The 18,966-nt window shown below is 39.5% G+C and overlaps 1 protein-coding gene across 3 annotated transcripts in view; it reads left to right on the forward strand.

Moving 5' to 3' along the window:
* Helz (helicase with zinc finger) overlaps positions 1-18,966 on the forward strand; it is a 147,633-nt gene that overhangs the window by 38,633 nt on the left and 90,034 nt on the right. For all 3 annotated transcript variants that reach the window (XM_013037884.1, XM_013037886.1, XM_013037885.1), the window contains 2 exons: positions 12,776-12,900; positions 14,830-14,886. In XM_013037884.1, the coding sequence (XP_012893338.1) occupies positions 12,776-12,900; positions 14,830-14,886 (182 nt within the window). The remainder of the gene's footprint in view (positions 1-12,775; positions 12,901-14,829; positions 14,887-18,966) is intronic.

Consider the following 18,966-nt stretch of genomic DNA (forward strand, 5'->3'; position numbering starts at 1 on the left):
TATTTCTCTATAAAATAAAATGTATAGAAAGCAAGGGGAAGGCTGGGAAGGTAGCTCAGTGGTAGAGCGCTTGCCTTGCATGCCTGAGGCCCTGGGTTCGATTCCTCAGCACCACATAAGCAAAAAGGAAAAAAAGCTGGAAGTGGTGCTGTGGCTCAAGTGGTAGAGTGCTAGCCTTGAGCTGATGAGCTGAGGGACAGCGTCCAGGCCCAGAGTTCAGGCCCCACGACTGGACCCCCCCCCAAAAAAAAAGCAAGGGGAGACTTTTGCTGGGTCTCTGTTAATTATTACTCTGCTTAGTTTTACTGAGATGCTTTCAGGGGAAGTTCTGGATAGCTACTGTGTTAGTGTGCCTGACTTCTCATTTGTTTTTTATGTATAGTATAGTTTTGTTTTGTTTTTTTCTCCCTGGCTGGTCCTGGGGCCTGGATGCTGTCCTGAGCTCTTGTGCTCAAGGAAGGCTAGTGCTCTACCACTTTGAGCCACAGCTTCATGTTTTGTTTTTGAGCGGTAAATTGGAGGTGAGAGTCTCACAGGGGCTTTTTTGCCTTGACTGGGTTTGAACTGCAACCCTCAGATCTCAGCCTCCAGAGTAGGATTACAGGTGCCAGCCACTGGCATCTAGCTATAGTTTTTTAAAATTAGCATACATTAGTTGCACATGGAGGATTTCATTATGACATATCCACACAATATATCTTTGTCAGTGTCATCCCTTCTTAAAACTTTTTCATTGCACTGTTCCTTAAAACAATTTCAGCAGGTTTCATTTTTGAATTTTCATACATGCAAATGAACTGTGTAGCCTATACTCTTTCTAATTTACCTCTTCATTGGCCCTCCCTCTTCCCACTGATGCTCACCCCTCCCTCTGAGTTCATGTTGTTACTTTTGTGCCATTATTCTTCTTTTCCTTTTTCTTTTTTAGTGTGTGTATTTAGTACACTAAGGGGTTTAACTTTGGGGGAAAAAACTTCAGTTTTTCCCATTTAGAATGATTTTAGTTAGAAGTCTTGTCTATGGCCTTTATTAAGTTCAGGTATATTCATTCTGTTCCTAGTTTCTTCATATCTGTTATCATAAAAGGATGGTGGAAAATGTTCAGTGAACAGGATAACAGTGCTTAGAATATTTGAGGTGAGGCCCTCTGAAATGTTTAATCGCATATCAGTTTTACAGATAAGGAAACAGGCTTTTTGAGATGAAGTAACTTGTTTAATAGCACAGAGTAATCAAGAATGGGACTGTGGTTGTGAGACGAGCCCTTGTGTTTCTTGTTCTTACCTGCTACCAGTGGATATGTTAGCCTCTTGTAGACATGACAGACCTGGTGGAAAATGCAAGAAAGGGCTTTTCTTTTATTCTAGAGGTCCGAATGTTGAGGCGCAGAATTACTTCATCATAACTGAAGTAGGGTAATAAGTTTGCTCCTAAGACTCCTAGTACATACATTGTTTTATCTAATTACCATGCTTTTAAGATAGTGATACAGGTTAGTTATGCTTCTTAATGCATTGCCCTTTATCTCCAGGGAATATTAACTGTGCTTTTAAAACATTTTATTTATGTAAGGCTTTATTTTTTCAATAGAAATTAAAAGTTTTAAATCTTTATTTTTAAGTCATAGAGTCAAAGGACATTTCAAAGGTAGTACAGAAACACTCCATGTCCTATAGAATAAGATTAAAACTAGGGAATTAATGTTAGTCCAATGATTATGTGCAAACATTGCCATTTTATCACATGTACATTCACGTTGCCATGAACCAATCAAGGTGCAGAACTGCTTCCTCAGTTCTTGTTGTCCTAACTACTTCGCCTTGATTTGCCTTATAATTACACCTACCACCATCCCTACCATCCCTAGCCCTTGTAGTCGGTCGTACTACCACCCAACACTCCTCTTAGAGCTACATTGACTATGTCTTGCCACCACCATCCCCACCATCCCTCACCACTGTTTGGGACCCTTTGCAGGCACTAATCTGCTCTTCATCTCTAATATTTTGACATTTTGCCAGTATTATAAGGAGTCATGTGGTATGTCATATAGTATTGGATCTTTAGAAATGCTTATTTTCACTCACATAATACCCTTGAGATCTATCCAAGTCACGTATATCAGTAGTTCACAGCTTTGTTCTCCAATAGGGCTTTATAAAGCTTTATGGAATAGTATTTCATTTTCACTTTTACTCTACTGATGATTGAACTTAGGGCCTTGATCTCTACAATGGTAGGCAAGTGTTGTATTTTTTTTTTTTTTTTTACTTAGTAGTTGTTACTATTTTTCCCCATTTTATTTTATTTTTATCTTTTGGAGAAGTAATCTTTTAAATTATCTTTAAGTAGTTGTACAAACGAGTTGCCATTGGACAGAGTAGTTTATAAATACATATTGATCAGTGTCACCTCTTTTAGTATTCTCATACATCCTTCCTTTATTCTTCCCAGTTTTGTAGGACATACATTGAATTCATGACTGCATTCTTCCCCACTTCTCTTCATTTGACTATTTCTTTCCTGTTGACTCCACTCAACTCCTTTTGAGTACCTACTTCCTGCTGCTTATTTTGTAGAACTTTCCCTCCTTCCCTGTCTCTCTTTCATTTTTTTCTCTCTCTTTCTTCCTCTCTTCCCTTCTTTCCCCTCTTCCCCCTCTCCTTCTCCCTCTTCCTCTCCTCTCTCTCTTTTTTTTTCTTTTCTTTTTTGGTGCTGGTCCTGGGGCTTGAACTCAGCGCCTAGGCTTTGTCCTGAGCTTTTATTCAAAGCTAGTGCTCTATCACTTGAGCCATAGCATCATTTCCAGCTTTTTCTGAGTAGTTTGTTGGAGATAAGAATCTCATGGCTTTTCTTGCCTATGCTGGCTTCAAACTGTAATTCTTAGATCTCAGCCTCTTGAGTACCTAGGATTATAGGCATGAGCCACCAGTGCCCAGCTTTGACTTTGCCTTTCTAAGGAATTTCACTATTTGAGTTCTTTCTTGAATCTACCATATTTCAGGTAATTCATTTGTATATACCTGCATACTTATAAGTTTATTAGTTAATTCTAGCCTCCACATATAAGGGAAAAACATGCATCCTTTGTCTCTCTGGGCCTGACTCACTTCACTTAATGCAGTTTTTTTTCTATGTCTTTTTATTTCTTTACAAATGATTCAATATAATACTCTATTTTCTTTATTTGTCCATTGAGGAGCATCTGGACTGGTTCTATACTTGGCTATGGTGAATAGTGCTGCAGTGAACATGGTTGTGCTGGTGGCTTGACTGTCTCCTGGTTTGTCATCTTGTGGATAAATGCCCAGTAGTGGAATTGCTGGGTCATGGTAGTTCTATGTTTAAATTTTTGAGGGCACTCCATACTGCTTTCCAGAAAGAACAAGTTTACATTCCCACCACATCCTTGCTGCATCTGTTATCATTTATTTTCTTGATAATGGCCATTCTAACTGGGTGAGGTGGAATCTCAGTGTTGTTTTCATTTGCATTTCCTTTATGACCAGAGAGGTCAAGCATTTCTTCATGTGTCTATTGGCCATTTTTAGTCTTCTGAGAGACTCTTATATATCTCATTAGCCTATTTATTAATCAGTTGTTTGTTTTTTTGAGGGTTTAATTTTTTTAAGTTCTTTGTAGACCATTGGCTGTTGTGTAGGTGGCATAAATCACCCATTCTGTAGGTTGTCTAGTTTGTTGGCTATATCCTTTGCTAGGTGGAAACTTTAGTTTGATGCAGTTCCAATTATGAAGCCTTTCTTTGATTTGCTGTGCTTTTGGATCTTTTATTTAGAAAGTTCCTTCCTGGGCTGGGAAGTTGGCTCAGTGGTAGAGCGCTTGCCTTGCTTGCGTGAGGCCCTGGGTTCGATTCCTCAGCACCACATAAGCAAAAAGAAAAAAGCCAGAAGTGGCCCTGTGGCTCAAGTGGTAGAGCGGTAGCCTTGAGCTGAACCAGCTGAGGGACAGCGCCTAGGCCCAGAGTTCAGGCCCCACGACCAGACCCCCCCCCCCCCTCAAAAAAAAAAAAGAAAGTTCCTTCCTGTATCAGTGTATCAGTGTCCTACTATTTTTCTACTCCTTCCTGTAATAGTTTCATGGTTTCAGGTCTCACTTTGAGGTCATTGATCCATTTTAGATTGATTCTGGCCTACGGTAATAGGTAAGGGCCTACTTTCAGTTTTCTGTATGTGGATATCCAGTTTTTCTAGCACTATTTCTTCCAGTGTATGTTTTTGTTTATTTTATTGGGTATTAGATGGCTATAGATCTGGTCCATTGATCTTCAGACCTGGTTTTGTTCCAGTGCCAAGCTGTTTTTAATTACTATAGCTCTGTAGTAGAGTTTGAAGTTTGGTATTGTTATACTCCATCACTAACTTTTTCTTCTGAGGATTGCTTTTGTGACTTGGTGCTTTTATGGTTCTATATGAAATTTTGGATAGTTTTTCCTATCTTGTTGGGATTTTAATGGGTATTGCATTGAATTTGTAGATTGCTTTGGGCATGATTACCATTTTAACAATATTAATTTTGCCAGTCTAGGACCATGGAAGGTCTTTAAATTTTCTTATGTCTTTGATTTCCTTCTATAAGTTTTTAGTTTTCATTGTAGAGGTCCTTCACATTGTTGGTTAATTTCTAGGCATTTGCTTTTTTTTTTGAGACTATTGCTTTCTGATTTCAATCTTGATTTTTTTCATTGTTGGCATACAAGAAAGCTACTGGTTTTTTTTTGGTCAGTCATGGGGCCTGAACTCTGGGCCTGGGTGCTGCCCCTCAGCTATTCAGCTCAAGGCTAGCACTCTACACTTGAGCCATAGTGCCATTTCCGGCTTTTTCTGTTTATGTGGTGCTGAGGAATCGAATCTAGGGCCTCATGCATGCAAGGCAAGCACTCTACCACTGAGCCATCTTCCCAGCCCCAGCTCCTGTTTTTTTTTTAAGTGGGTTGATTTTTATACCCTGCTATGTTACTAAAGTTTCATATCAGCTCTAGTAACTTGGAAGATGAGTCTATAGTGTCCTTTAAATATAGAATCATATCATCTGCATATAGGGCATTGTACAAAGAGATTACAATTCCACAAGTCAGGTAATGAATACAGTGTTTCTTGGACAATGTTTCTTGAACAATAAATTGCTCAATTCTTTTTTTTTTTTTGGGTCCGGTCATGGGGCCTGAACTTGGGGCCTGGGCGCTGTCCCTCAGCTCTTCAGCTCAAGGCTAGCACTCTACCACTTGAGCCACAGTGCTACTTCTGGCTTTTTTCTTTTTGCTTATGTGGTGCTGAGGAATCGAACCCAGGGCCTCAGGCATGCAAGGTAAGCACCCTACCACTGAACCACCTTCCCAGTCCTAGAAAGGGAATTTATGCTCATTTTTAATTCAGTTCCTGACTGTTGGTTCACTATCTAGATAGTGAATGATTTCACTTCATTAATAAATAATGATTTCATTTTTGAGGTAATTAAGAAATACCTTAAAATAATTCAGGTGTTGTACAAAGAGGCTACCATTTCATAAGCCAGTTAAGGCTTTTTTTTTTTTTTCAATATCACCCCTTTCTTTGCTTTTTCCTAGTTTCCCCTCATTCCTGCTCACAAGTTACAAGTTACATGCCTGGGTCAGAGAAGTTCTGTGGCTTTTTTTTTTTTTTTTGGTCAGTCATGGGGCTTAAATTCTGGGCCTGGGTGTTGTCCCTCAGCTCTTCAGCTCAAGGCTAGAGGTCTACCACTTGAGCCACAGTGCCACTTCCAGTTTTGAGTGGCTTATTGGAGATAAGAGTATCTCAGAGGACTTTGCTGTTCTGGTGCGATCCTCAGATCTCAGCGCCTGAGTAGCTAGGAAGCGTGAGCCACTGGCGCCCCGTTCTGTTTAATTTTTTGAGGAACTTTCAAACCACCTTCCAGAGTAGTTGTACTATTTTAAAAAATACTTTTTGAAGTTTTTTTGTTTGTTTTTTGGCCAGTTGTAGGGCTTGAACTCAGGGACTGGGTGTGGTCTCTGAGCTCTTTTGCTCAAGGCTAGCCCTTTACTACTTTGAGCCTCAGTGCCATTTCTGGTTTTCTGGTGTTTAGTTGGAGACAAGAGTCTCATGGACTTTTCCTGCCTGGGCTGGTTTTGAACTGCAGTCTTCAGATCTTAGCCTTCTGTGTAGCTAGGACTAGAGGTGTGAGCTACCAGCACCTGACTTCTTTTGAGTATTTTTGGAAAAATTTTTTTTTTCCTTTTGTTGTTGGGCCTGAACTCTGGGCCTGGGCACTGTCCCTCAGCTCTTCAGCTCAAGGTTAGTGCTCTACCACTTGAGCCACAGCACCACTTATGGCTTTTTCTGCTTATGTGGTACTGAGGAATCGAACCCAGGGCTTCATGCATGCAAGGCAAGCACTCTACCACTGAGCCACCTTCCCAGCTCCTGGAAAATTGTTTTTAGCTATTCACTAGCAAGCTGGAAATAATTAAGAATTTGATTTAAAAAACCCAATGTGGTTACATTATGAAAAAAATAGTTGAGAATAGTACTCAGTATTTATTGTATCTAAATTTAGGCTTACCTTTCTCACTGCAGATAATTCTTTACAGGCAAGGGGAATTGCATTTTAATTGTTAATTCTTTCCTTGTAAATCTCCAAAGACTATTAAACACTAACCATGACTAATTTTGTTTAAACAATTAAATAATGTTCCTTTAATATTATGTAGTTTCTGTTTAAAGCATTGCAAGTAAAATCTGTTTCAAGTGTTAGAAATGTTCCCAAATTAAGAATGAAAGGGGTAAGTACTGGAATGAATAGTGCAGCTGAGATGTAAGAGTGCCCACTTCTCCCCGCCCCCCAGCCTCCCCATTCCCCCTTGACACAAAGGACCAGTTCAGTATGTGTGCTCCTAGCAGCTTCACAGATAGTTGGTAGGAAGAGACTTTATCTGAAAGGAATTTTAGCTTTTTCACAGCTGCTCATGATTAGATAATGTTTTTAATGTAACTTCTTTTTGCAAGTTTATTACATCTGTGACAAGTTCAATAATTCACTATTTCTTTAAACTTTTTCAAGATACTAAAGATAATAAGGACCTAGATTGGCAGTTTTGCAATTTAATTTAGTTACATGATATAATAGCAGGAGTTTTTCTTTCTTAGCATACATTAGCTATGCTAGGGGGGATTTCTCTATAACATTTCCACGTAAGTATACAATGTATTCCAATCAGTCCTCCCCCATCCCTTTCCCTGACCTCTCCTTCCCGTTCTTAATACAATTTCAACAAGGTTTCATTGTTCTACTTTGATTGGTTCCTTTTCTTTCTTTCTTTCTTTTTTCTTTTTGATTGAGTCCTTCCTTCCTCCCTCCCTCCCTCCCTCTCTCCTTCCCTCCCTCCCTTCCTTCCTTCCTTCTTCTTCCTTGGGTTGATTGTGGGGCTTGAACTCTGTGCCTGGGCGTTGTCCCTCAGCTCTTCAGCTCAAATAGAGAATGTTCTACCACTTGAGCCACAGTGCCACTTCCAGTTTTCTGGTGGTTTATTGGAGATAAGAGTCTCATGGACTTTCCGATGAGCCACCAGCTCAATAGAAGCATTTTTAAAAAACTCAATGAAAGCTGGGCTGTGGCTCACGCCTGTAATCCTAGCTACTCAGGAGGCTGAGATCTGAGGATTGTGGTTCAAAGCCAGTCCGGGTGGGAAAGTCCATGAGACTCTTCTTTTTTTTTTTTTTTGGTCAGTCGTGGGGCTTGAACTCTGGGCCTAGGTGCTGTCCCTCAGCTCTTCAGCTCAAGGCTAGCGCTCTACCACTTGAGCCATAGCACCACTTCCTCCATGAGACTCTTATCTCCAATAAACCACCAGAAAACGAAGTCGCGCTGTAGCTCAAGTAGTAGAGCACTAGCCTTGAGCTGAAGAGCTGAGGGACAGCACCTAGGCCCAGAGTTCAAGCCCCACGACTGAGCCCCCCCCCAAAAAAAAAGCTTTCATTGAAAATTTTATATAGTTGGAGTATATATCAAAATCATTTACCTGTCTTTGTTTTTGATTTACTACTTTTACTACTTTGATTTACTATACTTCAAATGTATGCCTAGTCGTATGGTGGCATCATCGGTCAGGTCTGTGTTTAGTCTTTTTTTTTGGGGGGGGTCTGGTCGTGGGGCCTGAACCCTGGGCCTGGGCACTGTCCCTCAGCTCTTCAGCTCAAGGCTAGCGCTCTACCACTTGAGCCACAGCACCACTTCCGGCTTTTTCTTTTTGCTTATGTGGTGCTGAGGAATTGAACCCAGGGCTTCATGCATGCAAGGCAAGCGCTCTACCACTGAGCCGCCTTCCCAGCCCTGTGTTTAGTCTTTTAAGGACCTCCATACTGATTCCCATAGTAATTGCACTATTTTACTTTCCTACCAGCAGTATATGAAGGTTCCCTTTCTTCCACATTCTTGCTAACATTTATTATTTATGATGATTCCCATTTTGACTGGAGTGAAATGAAATTTTATTGTGGTTTTGCTTTACATTTCCTTTATGACTAAGGATGTTGAATATCTCTTCTTGTGTCTGTTAACATTTGCATTTCTTGAGAATTCTTTGTTTTCAGATGATCATTTGGATTACTGGTTCTTTGCTATTTAGTTTCTTTGGTTCTTTATTTTCGATATTAATTCTTCTATCTGTAGAACAGATGGTGAATATTTAGTAGAACTTTTACCCCCCCTCCCGCCCCCCCGGTCCTAGGGCTTGAACTCAGGGCCTGGGTGCTGTCCCTGAGTTTCTTTTGCTTAAGGATAGCACTTTACCACTGGAGACACAGCACCACTTCTGGCTTTTCCTGAGTAGTTAATTGGGGATGAGAGTGTCACAGATTTTTTTTGCCTGGGCTGGCTTTAAACTGTGATCCTCAGATCTCTACTTCCTGAGTAGCTAGGATTACAGGTATGAGCCACCAGTGCCCTGCCAGAAGAACTTTTTACCTAAAAGTATTGAATTTCTCTTTGCTATAGTTTTTTATATAAGGTCACTCAAGATGTAAAAATAATTGCATCTAAAGCAACCACTTGAGAGAAAGTATGCAGGTACTGCTGCTTGCCTAAAAAAAAAAAAGATGAAAAAAGAAGCAAATTGTGATGTATACTGAGACATTCAAACACTCCAGTAATGGAAGAACCTTTGCCGAATGGGAGTCAGCAAATGCTTGTGCAAAACCAGAGGTGTATGGCATATATTGTCTTTAAGCATGACAGAATCATCAGTGGACTTCTTCATTCCTCTGAACATTTTTTTGCTTTTAACAACTAGTTTCTTAATATCCCAATTACTAAGAAAGGAAATAAAATAGTTCATTCCTAAAGAATTCTTAATTCTGCTTGAAAACTTTTAGAAAGGGAAAGTAACATGGAGGGAATGTTTACTGATCTAGATAGAAGACTGATGATGGATACTTCACATAATGCACACAGTTAATCTTCATTCATTACAACCTCATAAAGTTACTGCTGTCACTTTTTGTGACAAGGGAGGAACAAACTTAGTAAATGCAAGTAATTCAGATCTCAGTAGGACTTCCTTGTAACTACAAAGCCTTGTACTTGCCTCTTCTTTCATCCCTAGAGAAACTTAGCCATGTTTCTTTTTTTTTTTTTTTTTTTGGTTGGTTGTGGGGCCTGAACTTGGCCTGGGTGCTCTCCCTAATCTCTTCAGCTGTAGACTAGCGCTCTACCACTTGAGCCTCAGCCCTGCTTCCAGCTTTTTCTGCTTATGTGGTGCTGAGGAATGGAACCCAGGGCCTCATGCATGCAAGGCAAGCGCTCTACCACTGAGCCACCTTCCCAGTCCCCCATATTTCTTTTTCTCTGATAGCCATACTGAAAGCCAGGGGGAGAAAATGACCTGCCTAAGATCATTTCAATAGCTTAGGAATAGTAAGATCTGAGGAAGAAAATGGAATTTATTTGGGGCTGGTAGACATTTAACATTTTTATTGAAGTAACTGATTTACTGGAATAGTCTAGTAACACCTGATTGGAAGGGTGATCTATCTGTAACATGAATATAGGGAGATAGTATATTGGCTCACACTTAACTGTCTTAAATAGAGATACTGTTTTTTTGTTTTTTATTTTTGGAGGGGTGGGTCGGGGGGGCTGAACTCTGGGCCTGGGCACTGTCCCTCAGCTCTTCAGCTCAAGGCTAGCGCCCTACCACTTGAGCCACAGTGCCACTTCTGGCCTTTTCTGCTTATGTGGTGCTGTGGAATCAAACCCAATGCCTCATGTATGTGAGGCAAACCCTCTACTACTGAGCCAACTTCTCAGCCCAAATAGAGATACTTTTAACTATCACTTTTAACTTTCTGACCCAAAAAAGGTTATCCATGCTGGCGTCAAACTCATGGTCTTCCTGCTTTAGCTTCTGGGTTTGGAGATTTTTTTTTGTTGTTGTTGTGTTGTTTTGTCAGTCCTGGGTCTTGAACTCAGGGCCTGGGAACTGTTTCTGAGTTTCTTTTGCTCAAGGCTGGCATTCTACCACTTGAGCCACAGTGCCACTTCTAGCCTTTTCTGTTTATGTGGTACTGAGCTTCATGCATGCTAGGCAAGCACTCTACCACTAAGCCACATTCACAGCCCCCTGGGCTGGTTTTTGTAAGGTATATTAAGAACTGCAATCCTCAGATGTCAGCCTCCTGAGTAGCTAGGACTACAATTGTGAGTCACCGGCGCTCAGCCATAATGTTATTTTTGAAAGTTAAAAATTGGAATCCTGGCTGGGAAAGAGGCTTCGTGGTTAAGTGCTTGCCTAGCATGCATTAAGCCCTTGGTTCGATTCCTTAGTACCACTTAAACAGAAAAAAAGCTGGAACTGGCACTGTGGATCAAGTGGTAGAGTGCTAGCCTTGAGCAAAAGAAGCTCAGGGACAGTGCCCAGGCCCCACAACTGAGGCGGGCGGGGAGATGGAGAGGGGTGGGTAAGTGGAATCATTCTGGGCTAAGGGAATAGTTAAATTGATATACCTACTTGATGGAGCATTAATAATATGATAAATGTAAGCACTAATAACAAGGAAAATAACTGAATTTGCTGAGAAAAAGTAATATAAAACTTATAATTTATGTCAGTTATAATCATTAAAAATTGTGCAAATATGGATACACATTGCAGAAGAGCATAAATAATAACTGACAGCTGTTTAGTCAAGCATGAGATTTTGGTGAACTTTTAGGTAGGATTTTATTTAATAAAATAGTAGTTGTATGATTAGACACTTGTGTGATTAAATACAACAATGGGAGGATATATTCATTTTAAACCAAATAAATATATCATGAATGAATGGATCTTTTTTTTTTTTTTTTTTGTCAGTTGTGGGGCTTGAACTCTGGGCCTGGGTGCTGTCCCTCAGCTCTTCAGCTCAAGGCGAGCGCTCTACCACTTGAGCTACAGCGCCACTTCCGGTTTTCTAGTGGTTTATTGGAGATAGGAGTCTCACAGTCTTTCCTGCCCGGGCTGGCTTTGAACTGCGATCCTCAGATCTCAGCCTCCTGAATAGCTAGGATTACAGGCGTGAGCCACCAGCGCCTGGCGGGAATGAATGGATCTTTATAGGTAGCATGGTATTATACTTAAAAGGAACATTACTTTGGAAATGATTTGAAATAAAGGTCAACTTCCAAAATATTTTCTCTCAGTGAAGGATTTTCTTGCAACGAAGGCTAATGTATGTATAAACTAAAATGGGATCTTGGGCTGGATTCAATAGAATCTTGGCTCTTTTTCCTAAAGAGAAGGATATACATTGCCATACTAATTGCTCTGAGAAATAATTTCAAATGACTTGGTATACAAAGGAGCACATTCTCTATATTGCTAGAAATAATACAGGTTTTTGTGATTATGTTACATGTACAAAAACTAGCAAATAATTTATTGAGTAGCAATTTTTATGGCTTTGACAATTAGATTCTTTTTTTTTTTTTTTTTCTCTCTTGGACGTGGGACTTGAACTCTGGGCCTGGGTGCTGTCTCTCAGCTCTTCATCTCAAGCCATTGCGCCACTTCTGGTTTTCTGGAGATAGGAGTCTCATGGACTTTGCTGCTTGGGCTGGTTTTGAACCATGATCCTCAGATCTCAGGCTCTTGAATAACTAGGATTACAGGCATGAGCCATTGGCACCGGCTTGACAATTAAATTCTTAATTTGCTATTTTTAATAACAATTAATTTGTAATTGATTAAGAGTATAAAATAGTTAGATTTACTGTTTCTGTTACTCATTTTAAATGGCTCGAAAATCTACCTTGAGCTTTGAAAACCTTTGTTTAGGTAAAACAAAATTATTCACCGGAGAATGTGTTTTTGTTTTGTTTGTTTTTTTTTTGGGGGGGGGCATAGGCTCTTTTAGTGTTGTTCATGCTGGTCTGGAACTTTTGTAGACTCAGGTTATCTTCCTTAACCTCTTAAATGACTACGATGACAGGGGCCGGTTGTGGTGCTTGAATTCAGGGTCTATGCACCGTCACTGAACTTTGTGCTCAAGGCTAATGTTGTTCTGATTCCAGAGTTTTGGTAGTTTATTAGAGATAAAGAGTATCACAGATATTTCTGTTTGGGCTGGCTTCAAGGCATGATCCTCAGATGTCAGCTTCCTGATTAGCTAGTATTGCAGGTGTGAGCCACCAGTGCCTGGCTTGAAGTTACTCTCTTTGCATATAAAAAGCCATGCTTGTGGTAATATTATCAAGATGCGTGTGATTGAAAGCTATATGGTTAATTATACCTGTTTTTTCATGGTAGTGCTGGGAGAAGGACTGGCCAAGGGAGAGAGTGCCTTCCGGGCCGTGCTGTGCTGCATGCAGCTGAAAGGGAAGCTCCAGCCTGTTTCCTCCATCCTTGCCAAATCACTGACGGGAGAATCATTGGTATGTTAGTGAGCTTGGGGTTGAATGTCTGAAAGCAGATTCACAATTGACATTCATATTGCGGAAAAAAATAGTGTATATTTTCCCTTATCAGAAATCAAAGGTGAAAATCTTGTGCTCATTTGTTTTGAATAAACTGATATTTAATTATTGGGTTCTTATAGTTTGTCTTAAGGTATATAAAAATTGCAGGTACTTTTAATTAATTTGAAAGTATAAGATACCTAAGTGATTTTTTTCTAAAGGCTTAATGTAATAGTGCTTGAAAATATTTGTTCTTTTTAAATTAATTAATTAATTAATTTAAAGACTCCTAAGACATATAACCTCCTTATAGGTTCTTGTGGCTTTCTTTTGTTGTTGTTTTGTTTCTTGAGACAGAGTCCCAATTGTATAGCCCAGGCTAGCTTCCTGCCTAGCCTCCCCAGTGCTGGAATAGAAAGCATAGTAAAGCACCATCATGCCTCACTAGGTTCTTAGGATTAACTATTTATTTTACAAAATATCCTGCTGAAATTAATATTTCATTTTCTGAATATAGTGTATGTATAGCTGAATATGTATGATGAATACTCTGTGGAAACCATCTAATCAGATTTGGACTTCGGAGTAAATTTTCTAATTGCATTGTTTTGTTTGCTTTTGTAGGGAAAATTGAAAGAATATATTTTGGACTTTAGAGATAATCTGTAGAAATTGGAAGAAAAGAGATTACATTTCAGAAATAAAAATATAAAACAGAGAAAGCAGATGTGTTTTTAGTGCACAGTGTAAACCCTTTGTACCTTAGTGATTTCTGTGAATTGAGTTGGTTGGACTGTGAAAATCTACAACTTGTTGAATTGTTCACAGCACAGAAATATTTTGGTAAATATATAGAAATTAGGAAAATACTTAATATGTTAGTAAGGGTAATGGCCTATCAGAGTATTAATTTGGTTGTTTCTAAGGAATTATTGTTTAGTGCATTACTTTTTTTTTTTCTGATCCTGGGGCTTGAACTCTGGGCCTGGGCCCTGACCCTGAGGTTTTGTTCAAGGCTAGTGTTCTACCTCTTGAGCCCACAGCGCCATTGCCAGCTTTTTCTGAGTAGCTTATTGGAGATGAGAGTCTCATAGACTTTCCTGCCTGGGCTGATTTCAAACCATCATCCTGAGTAGCTAGGATTACAGGTGTGAACCACTGGTGCCCCGCTGCATTGTTCTTTTAGTTTGGTAATGAATCTTGTTTTCACAGATTCACAAATATGAACATACCAAATTTATGTAACTATTTAGTTCCATATAGATGGTAAAGAATATATCTCTTCTATAGATAACTTTATCTTTGAAGAGCTTTTTTATGTAAATTAAACATTTTTAGTTGTACCTGCTGACTTATTAAATTTAAAATAAAAAGTTATTTGCTTTTAAATTTCAAAATTTTTGAACTTTGATTTTCAGAAAAGCGAGTATTTTCCTTCAATAACTTCATTAGCCAGCTGTCTTGAAAGTGGACTGATGGTTTTTTTGTGAATCTCTTGTGAGTCATTAATGGCTTGAGTTGGCCATTTTACACTTATAAGCATATAAGTTCTAGAAAAAAAAAGGGTAAAAAAGTTAGGTTTTTTTCCCCCCTTAACAACTATGTTCTTCAGTGATACCTGTTGTGATACTTATTGAATTTATTTTAAATTCTAAAGTAAATACAATGTTTTTACTTAGCCAAAAAAAGCACACTGAATGATTTGCTTGTTAATCTTTTTTCCTTTCCTCATGGATATCTAGCTTTGTTACCAGAATTGTTGCTAGTAGGGGTGAAGAAGAGAGGGGAGGAGGCCTTATATTTTAATGATAAACTTCACTAACAGTTAAGGAATTGAGCTAAGGAATTGCCACAGTAAAGAGTATACTGATTGATTGGTTTTTCTATTTTTTTTTCCTGTTGCAGAATGGGATGGTAACAAAAGATTTGACAAGACTAAAAACACTTCTCACAGAAACAGAGGTATGTATCTCAGGGATCTCTTTAAAGACTCTTAAGTTAGTCTGGCTGTTGAGCACTGTATATGAAAATTTGGAAAGTCACTGTGGCATCATTGCAAAGTGACAAAGGGGGATGTGTGACTGTCTGATTTCCTTGTAACCCAGTTTGGTCCCATGTCAGAATGTAGCTTTTTCTAGTTTGGGGCAGCCCAAGTTGTAGTGCAATTGCTGAGCATACTCAAGGTTCAGTCCCTAGTACCACCAACCAAACCAAACCATACCAAACAAAACACATTACTTCTGTCCTTGTGTCCTCTGTACCCCAACTTCCCAGGTTATGTTCCTAATTCCTATGTTCCCAAATCAGTTGTTTCTAGACCCAAAACTGAAAATGCAAAAGATGTTTGAGAAACATTAGTTTTTAACTGTTTCTGGCAGTATAAAAATACTGTCATTAAGAATGTGGTTCCGTGGGGTACAGGTGGCTCATGCCTGTCATACTGGCTACTAAGGAGGTTGAGATCTAAGGATCATGGTTCAAAGTCAGCTCAGGCAGGAAAGTCCATGAACCTGTTATCTCCAGTTAACCATCAGAAAACCAGAGTGGAGTTAGGGCTCAAAGTGGTAGAAAGCTATCGTTGAACAGAAAAGCTCAGTGACAGCTCTCAGGCCCTGAGTTCAAGCCATATGAAAAAAGAGGTTCTGAATGTACGCATTATCCTGCCCATGTAATTGTAACCCCTCTGTACAGTATGTTCACAAATAAAAAATAAAAAAAAATAAAAAAAAAGAGGTTCTGAAGAATACAAAACAAGGTACTCTTTTTAAGCAATGAGAAGTCTTTGGGTTATTGATTACTTTTAGGGGATACATTTAGAACATGCAAATGAGATGTCAAGGTAAATGGTTGATAAAAATGTGAAGGACTTGGAGGGTTTATGGGAGGTAAGGGGCAACAGTAGCATATAACAGGCATGTACCTTTCTGACTCACTTTTATCCTTCATTTAAGCACAGATTTTTATTTAGATGATTTTATTTTTAAAGTTTTTTTTGGGTCCGGTCATGGGGCCTGAACTCTGGGCCTGGGCGCTGTCCCTCAGCTCTTCAGCTCAAGGCTAGCGCTCTACCACTTGAGCCACAGCGCCACTTCCGGCTTTTTGCTTATGTGGTGCTGAGGAATCAAACCCAGGGCGTCAGGCATGCAAGGCAAGTGCTCTACCACTGAGCCAACTTCCCAGCCCATTTTTAAAGTATTTTTATTTAGCTATTATGTCAGTTTCTATCACAAAGGAAGTCCATGTAAACAGATTGATTTGGCATATTTTCAAAGATCAAGCCTCTACTAATGTTTGGTGCTGGGGATCCAGCATTGAAGGTTCTTCATATCTAGGAGGTTATAATCTTGGGGAGGAGATAAATTATTTAAACAAGCTTAGATGCAATTCATATTCTAGAAATGAATAAGCTTTTCTTTTAGAAAATCATGGGTTCTGGCGGCCAGTGATGAAGATAGTATAAAAGCTAAGGTTGAGAAATTGCTGGTTTAATAGAGAGTGAAATAGGGGGTGGGAGGGTATATGCAGACACCTGAGCACCAACACGTGATCTCCAGTGGATCCTTTTCCTATTCCAATCTAGAGACATATCCCAGCTCATAACACTAGTCAGCAAATAATACTGTTAAAAATTATATAATGTTTAAATAGAACGTCTTTGTATTTGTGAATCAACCAAGCATTACTAAGCATTTATTAACTTCAAAGACATTTCATTTCTTGTGGTCTTTTAAATAAATGTTTGAGTCTTCCAGAACATAAAATAACCTTTTAGTTTGTCAAGATTTTTGGCTTTGACTTTTTATTTCCTTAGCTGAATTATCAGCTTTCTATCTGATAACATGCAAGTATGTAAAAATTCTTATTTTTGATGTTTGTAATTGTCTTATATGTAAGGATACAAATCTCATTTGATAGTTTCTGATTATTCAGTGAGAAGTAGTAACTGTTCTTGTTTCCTCCTCCCCTTCCCCCTCCAAATTAAGGATTGAACCCTGGGCCTCATACACATGAGGCAACTACTGAGCCTGAAATCTCCAGCCCTGAAATTGTACTTGTAATTTTTTCCCATTTAAACAGTAATGTTCTTTAGTAACAAACAATACATTTTAAAAATAGCACCAATGTATAATTTAAAGATTGGGCTGAGTTGGTATTTAACTTGTAAATGCTAGTGAATGTGAATAAAGACTTAGAACTAAAGGCTGATTCATAAAAGCAAAAATAGTAACGTGTGTGTGTGTGTGTGTGTGTGTGTGTGTGTGTGTCCGTGTCCATGTCCGTGTCCGTGTCCGTGTCCTTGAACTCAGGGCCTGGGTACTGACCCTGAGCTTATGTGTGTGTGTGTCCGTGTCCTTGAACTCAGGGCCTGGGTACTGACCCTGAGCTTTTCCTTTTTTCTCTGCACAAGGCTAGTGTTCTACCACGTGAGCCACAACTCTACTTCCAGCTTTTTGATGGTTAATTGGAGATAAGAGTCTTATGGGCTTTCTTGCTCAGACTGGCTTCAAACTCCAGTTATTAGATCTCTGCCTCCTGAGTAGCTAGGATAACAGGCATGAGCCACTGGTATATGGCTTGAAGCGATCTATTAATGAATCTTTTTAATAAAACAGAAGGCATGTAATGGTATTACTCCTGACTTACTTGTTAGTTGATTCAATCTCTTATAAAAGTGTAAGTAACCGGGTGCCCAGTGGCTCAAGCCTGTAATCCTAGCTTCTCAGGAGGCTGAGATCTAAGGATCACAGTTCAAAGCCAGCCCAGGCAGGAAAGTCTGTGAAACTCTTATTTCTGATAAAAACCACCAGAAAACTGGAAGTGGCTCTGTAGCTCAAGTGGTAGAGTGCTAGCCTTGAGCTGAAGAGCTGAGGGACAGCTCTGAGGCCCAGAGTTCAAGCCCCACGACCGACAAAAAAAAAAGACAAAAAAAAAGTATAAGTTATCTTTTAAAACTTTGTTGCAAGTAGCTTGATGGTGATAACTTGGCTGTAGAAACAGGATTATAGTGACTCAGTTGCAATTGGACCTAGAAAGTCCCACTTACTCCAAGTTGGATAGATACACCTATGACATTTATGACATGCCTTTATGATATTCTTTCTATGATACATGAAGTTCCAGATTTCATCATGGGACACCATTCCTCCTGATTAATTTTAACATTTGCTGGCATCTGCGCTGTTTAAGGCTCTGGGAGTTGAGGTACCTAGAAAGCATCTCATTCATAGATATATGTAGCTGATACATAGGGCAGCCTGTGGTCAGTGCAGTAATAGAAACACAAGAATGGAGAGAGAGGAATACTGCAAGCAAACCGTGGAGGAGCACTGTTAAAAGGGGAGAGGTGGGCAAAGACCCAGAAGAGACCTGGTATAGATCACAGTGGTAGTACACATTATGAGACAGATATGAGAGACAGTCTGGACCATCTTGAGCAAATAGACAGGATAGAAGAGCTCACAATGACCTTTACAATTAGCCTGTTTCTCTTTGGGGAAGAAGAATCCATTAACGTGAGGTAAAGAGCAACAGAGGAGGTTTAGGATTGGGGAAAAGCTGATGAATTTTGTTATAACATGTTTAAAATACTTCAGTGCCCATTGTCCACCCATCCATGTATTTATCTGCTGTTTTCTGACTTATGGATTATGTGCCCCATTCCCTGGAAGTGTGGAGAATACAGAATATCCATCCCATTGCATATATTGACACAAATCTCTACATAGCTGCAGTGATCTAGCATGTAAACTGCTGCATGATTGTAAGAAAAAGCTCTGTGCTTGGGTATTTTTCTAAGGAAGTTGGAACAAGTGGATCTTCAGCCTTGTATTCCATTGTGGAAGAAAGGTTCATCTGAGATTGAGAGGGACTTGATATAGAGTGTGCCTAGGTCCTGAGATAGTAGTGCATCATTAGTTGCAGGAGAAAATGCAGCTCTTCCCTTGGTCTAAGCTTTTCTAGGTGCTGGGAAGTAGAGTGAATGATAGAAGGGGCAACCTGATAGGGTTCAACACTTTTGCTATCAGGTTGCTTTTGGTATAG

Source organism: Dipodomys ordii, unplaced genomic scaffold (genome assembly GCF_000151885.1).
Source record: "Dipodomys ordii isolate 6190 unplaced genomic scaffold, Dord_2.0 Scaffold7, whole genome shotgun sequence".
In the NCBI taxonomy this organism is placed as follows: Eukaryota; Metazoa; Chordata; class Mammalia; order Rodentia; family Heteromyidae; genus Dipodomys; species Dipodomys ordii.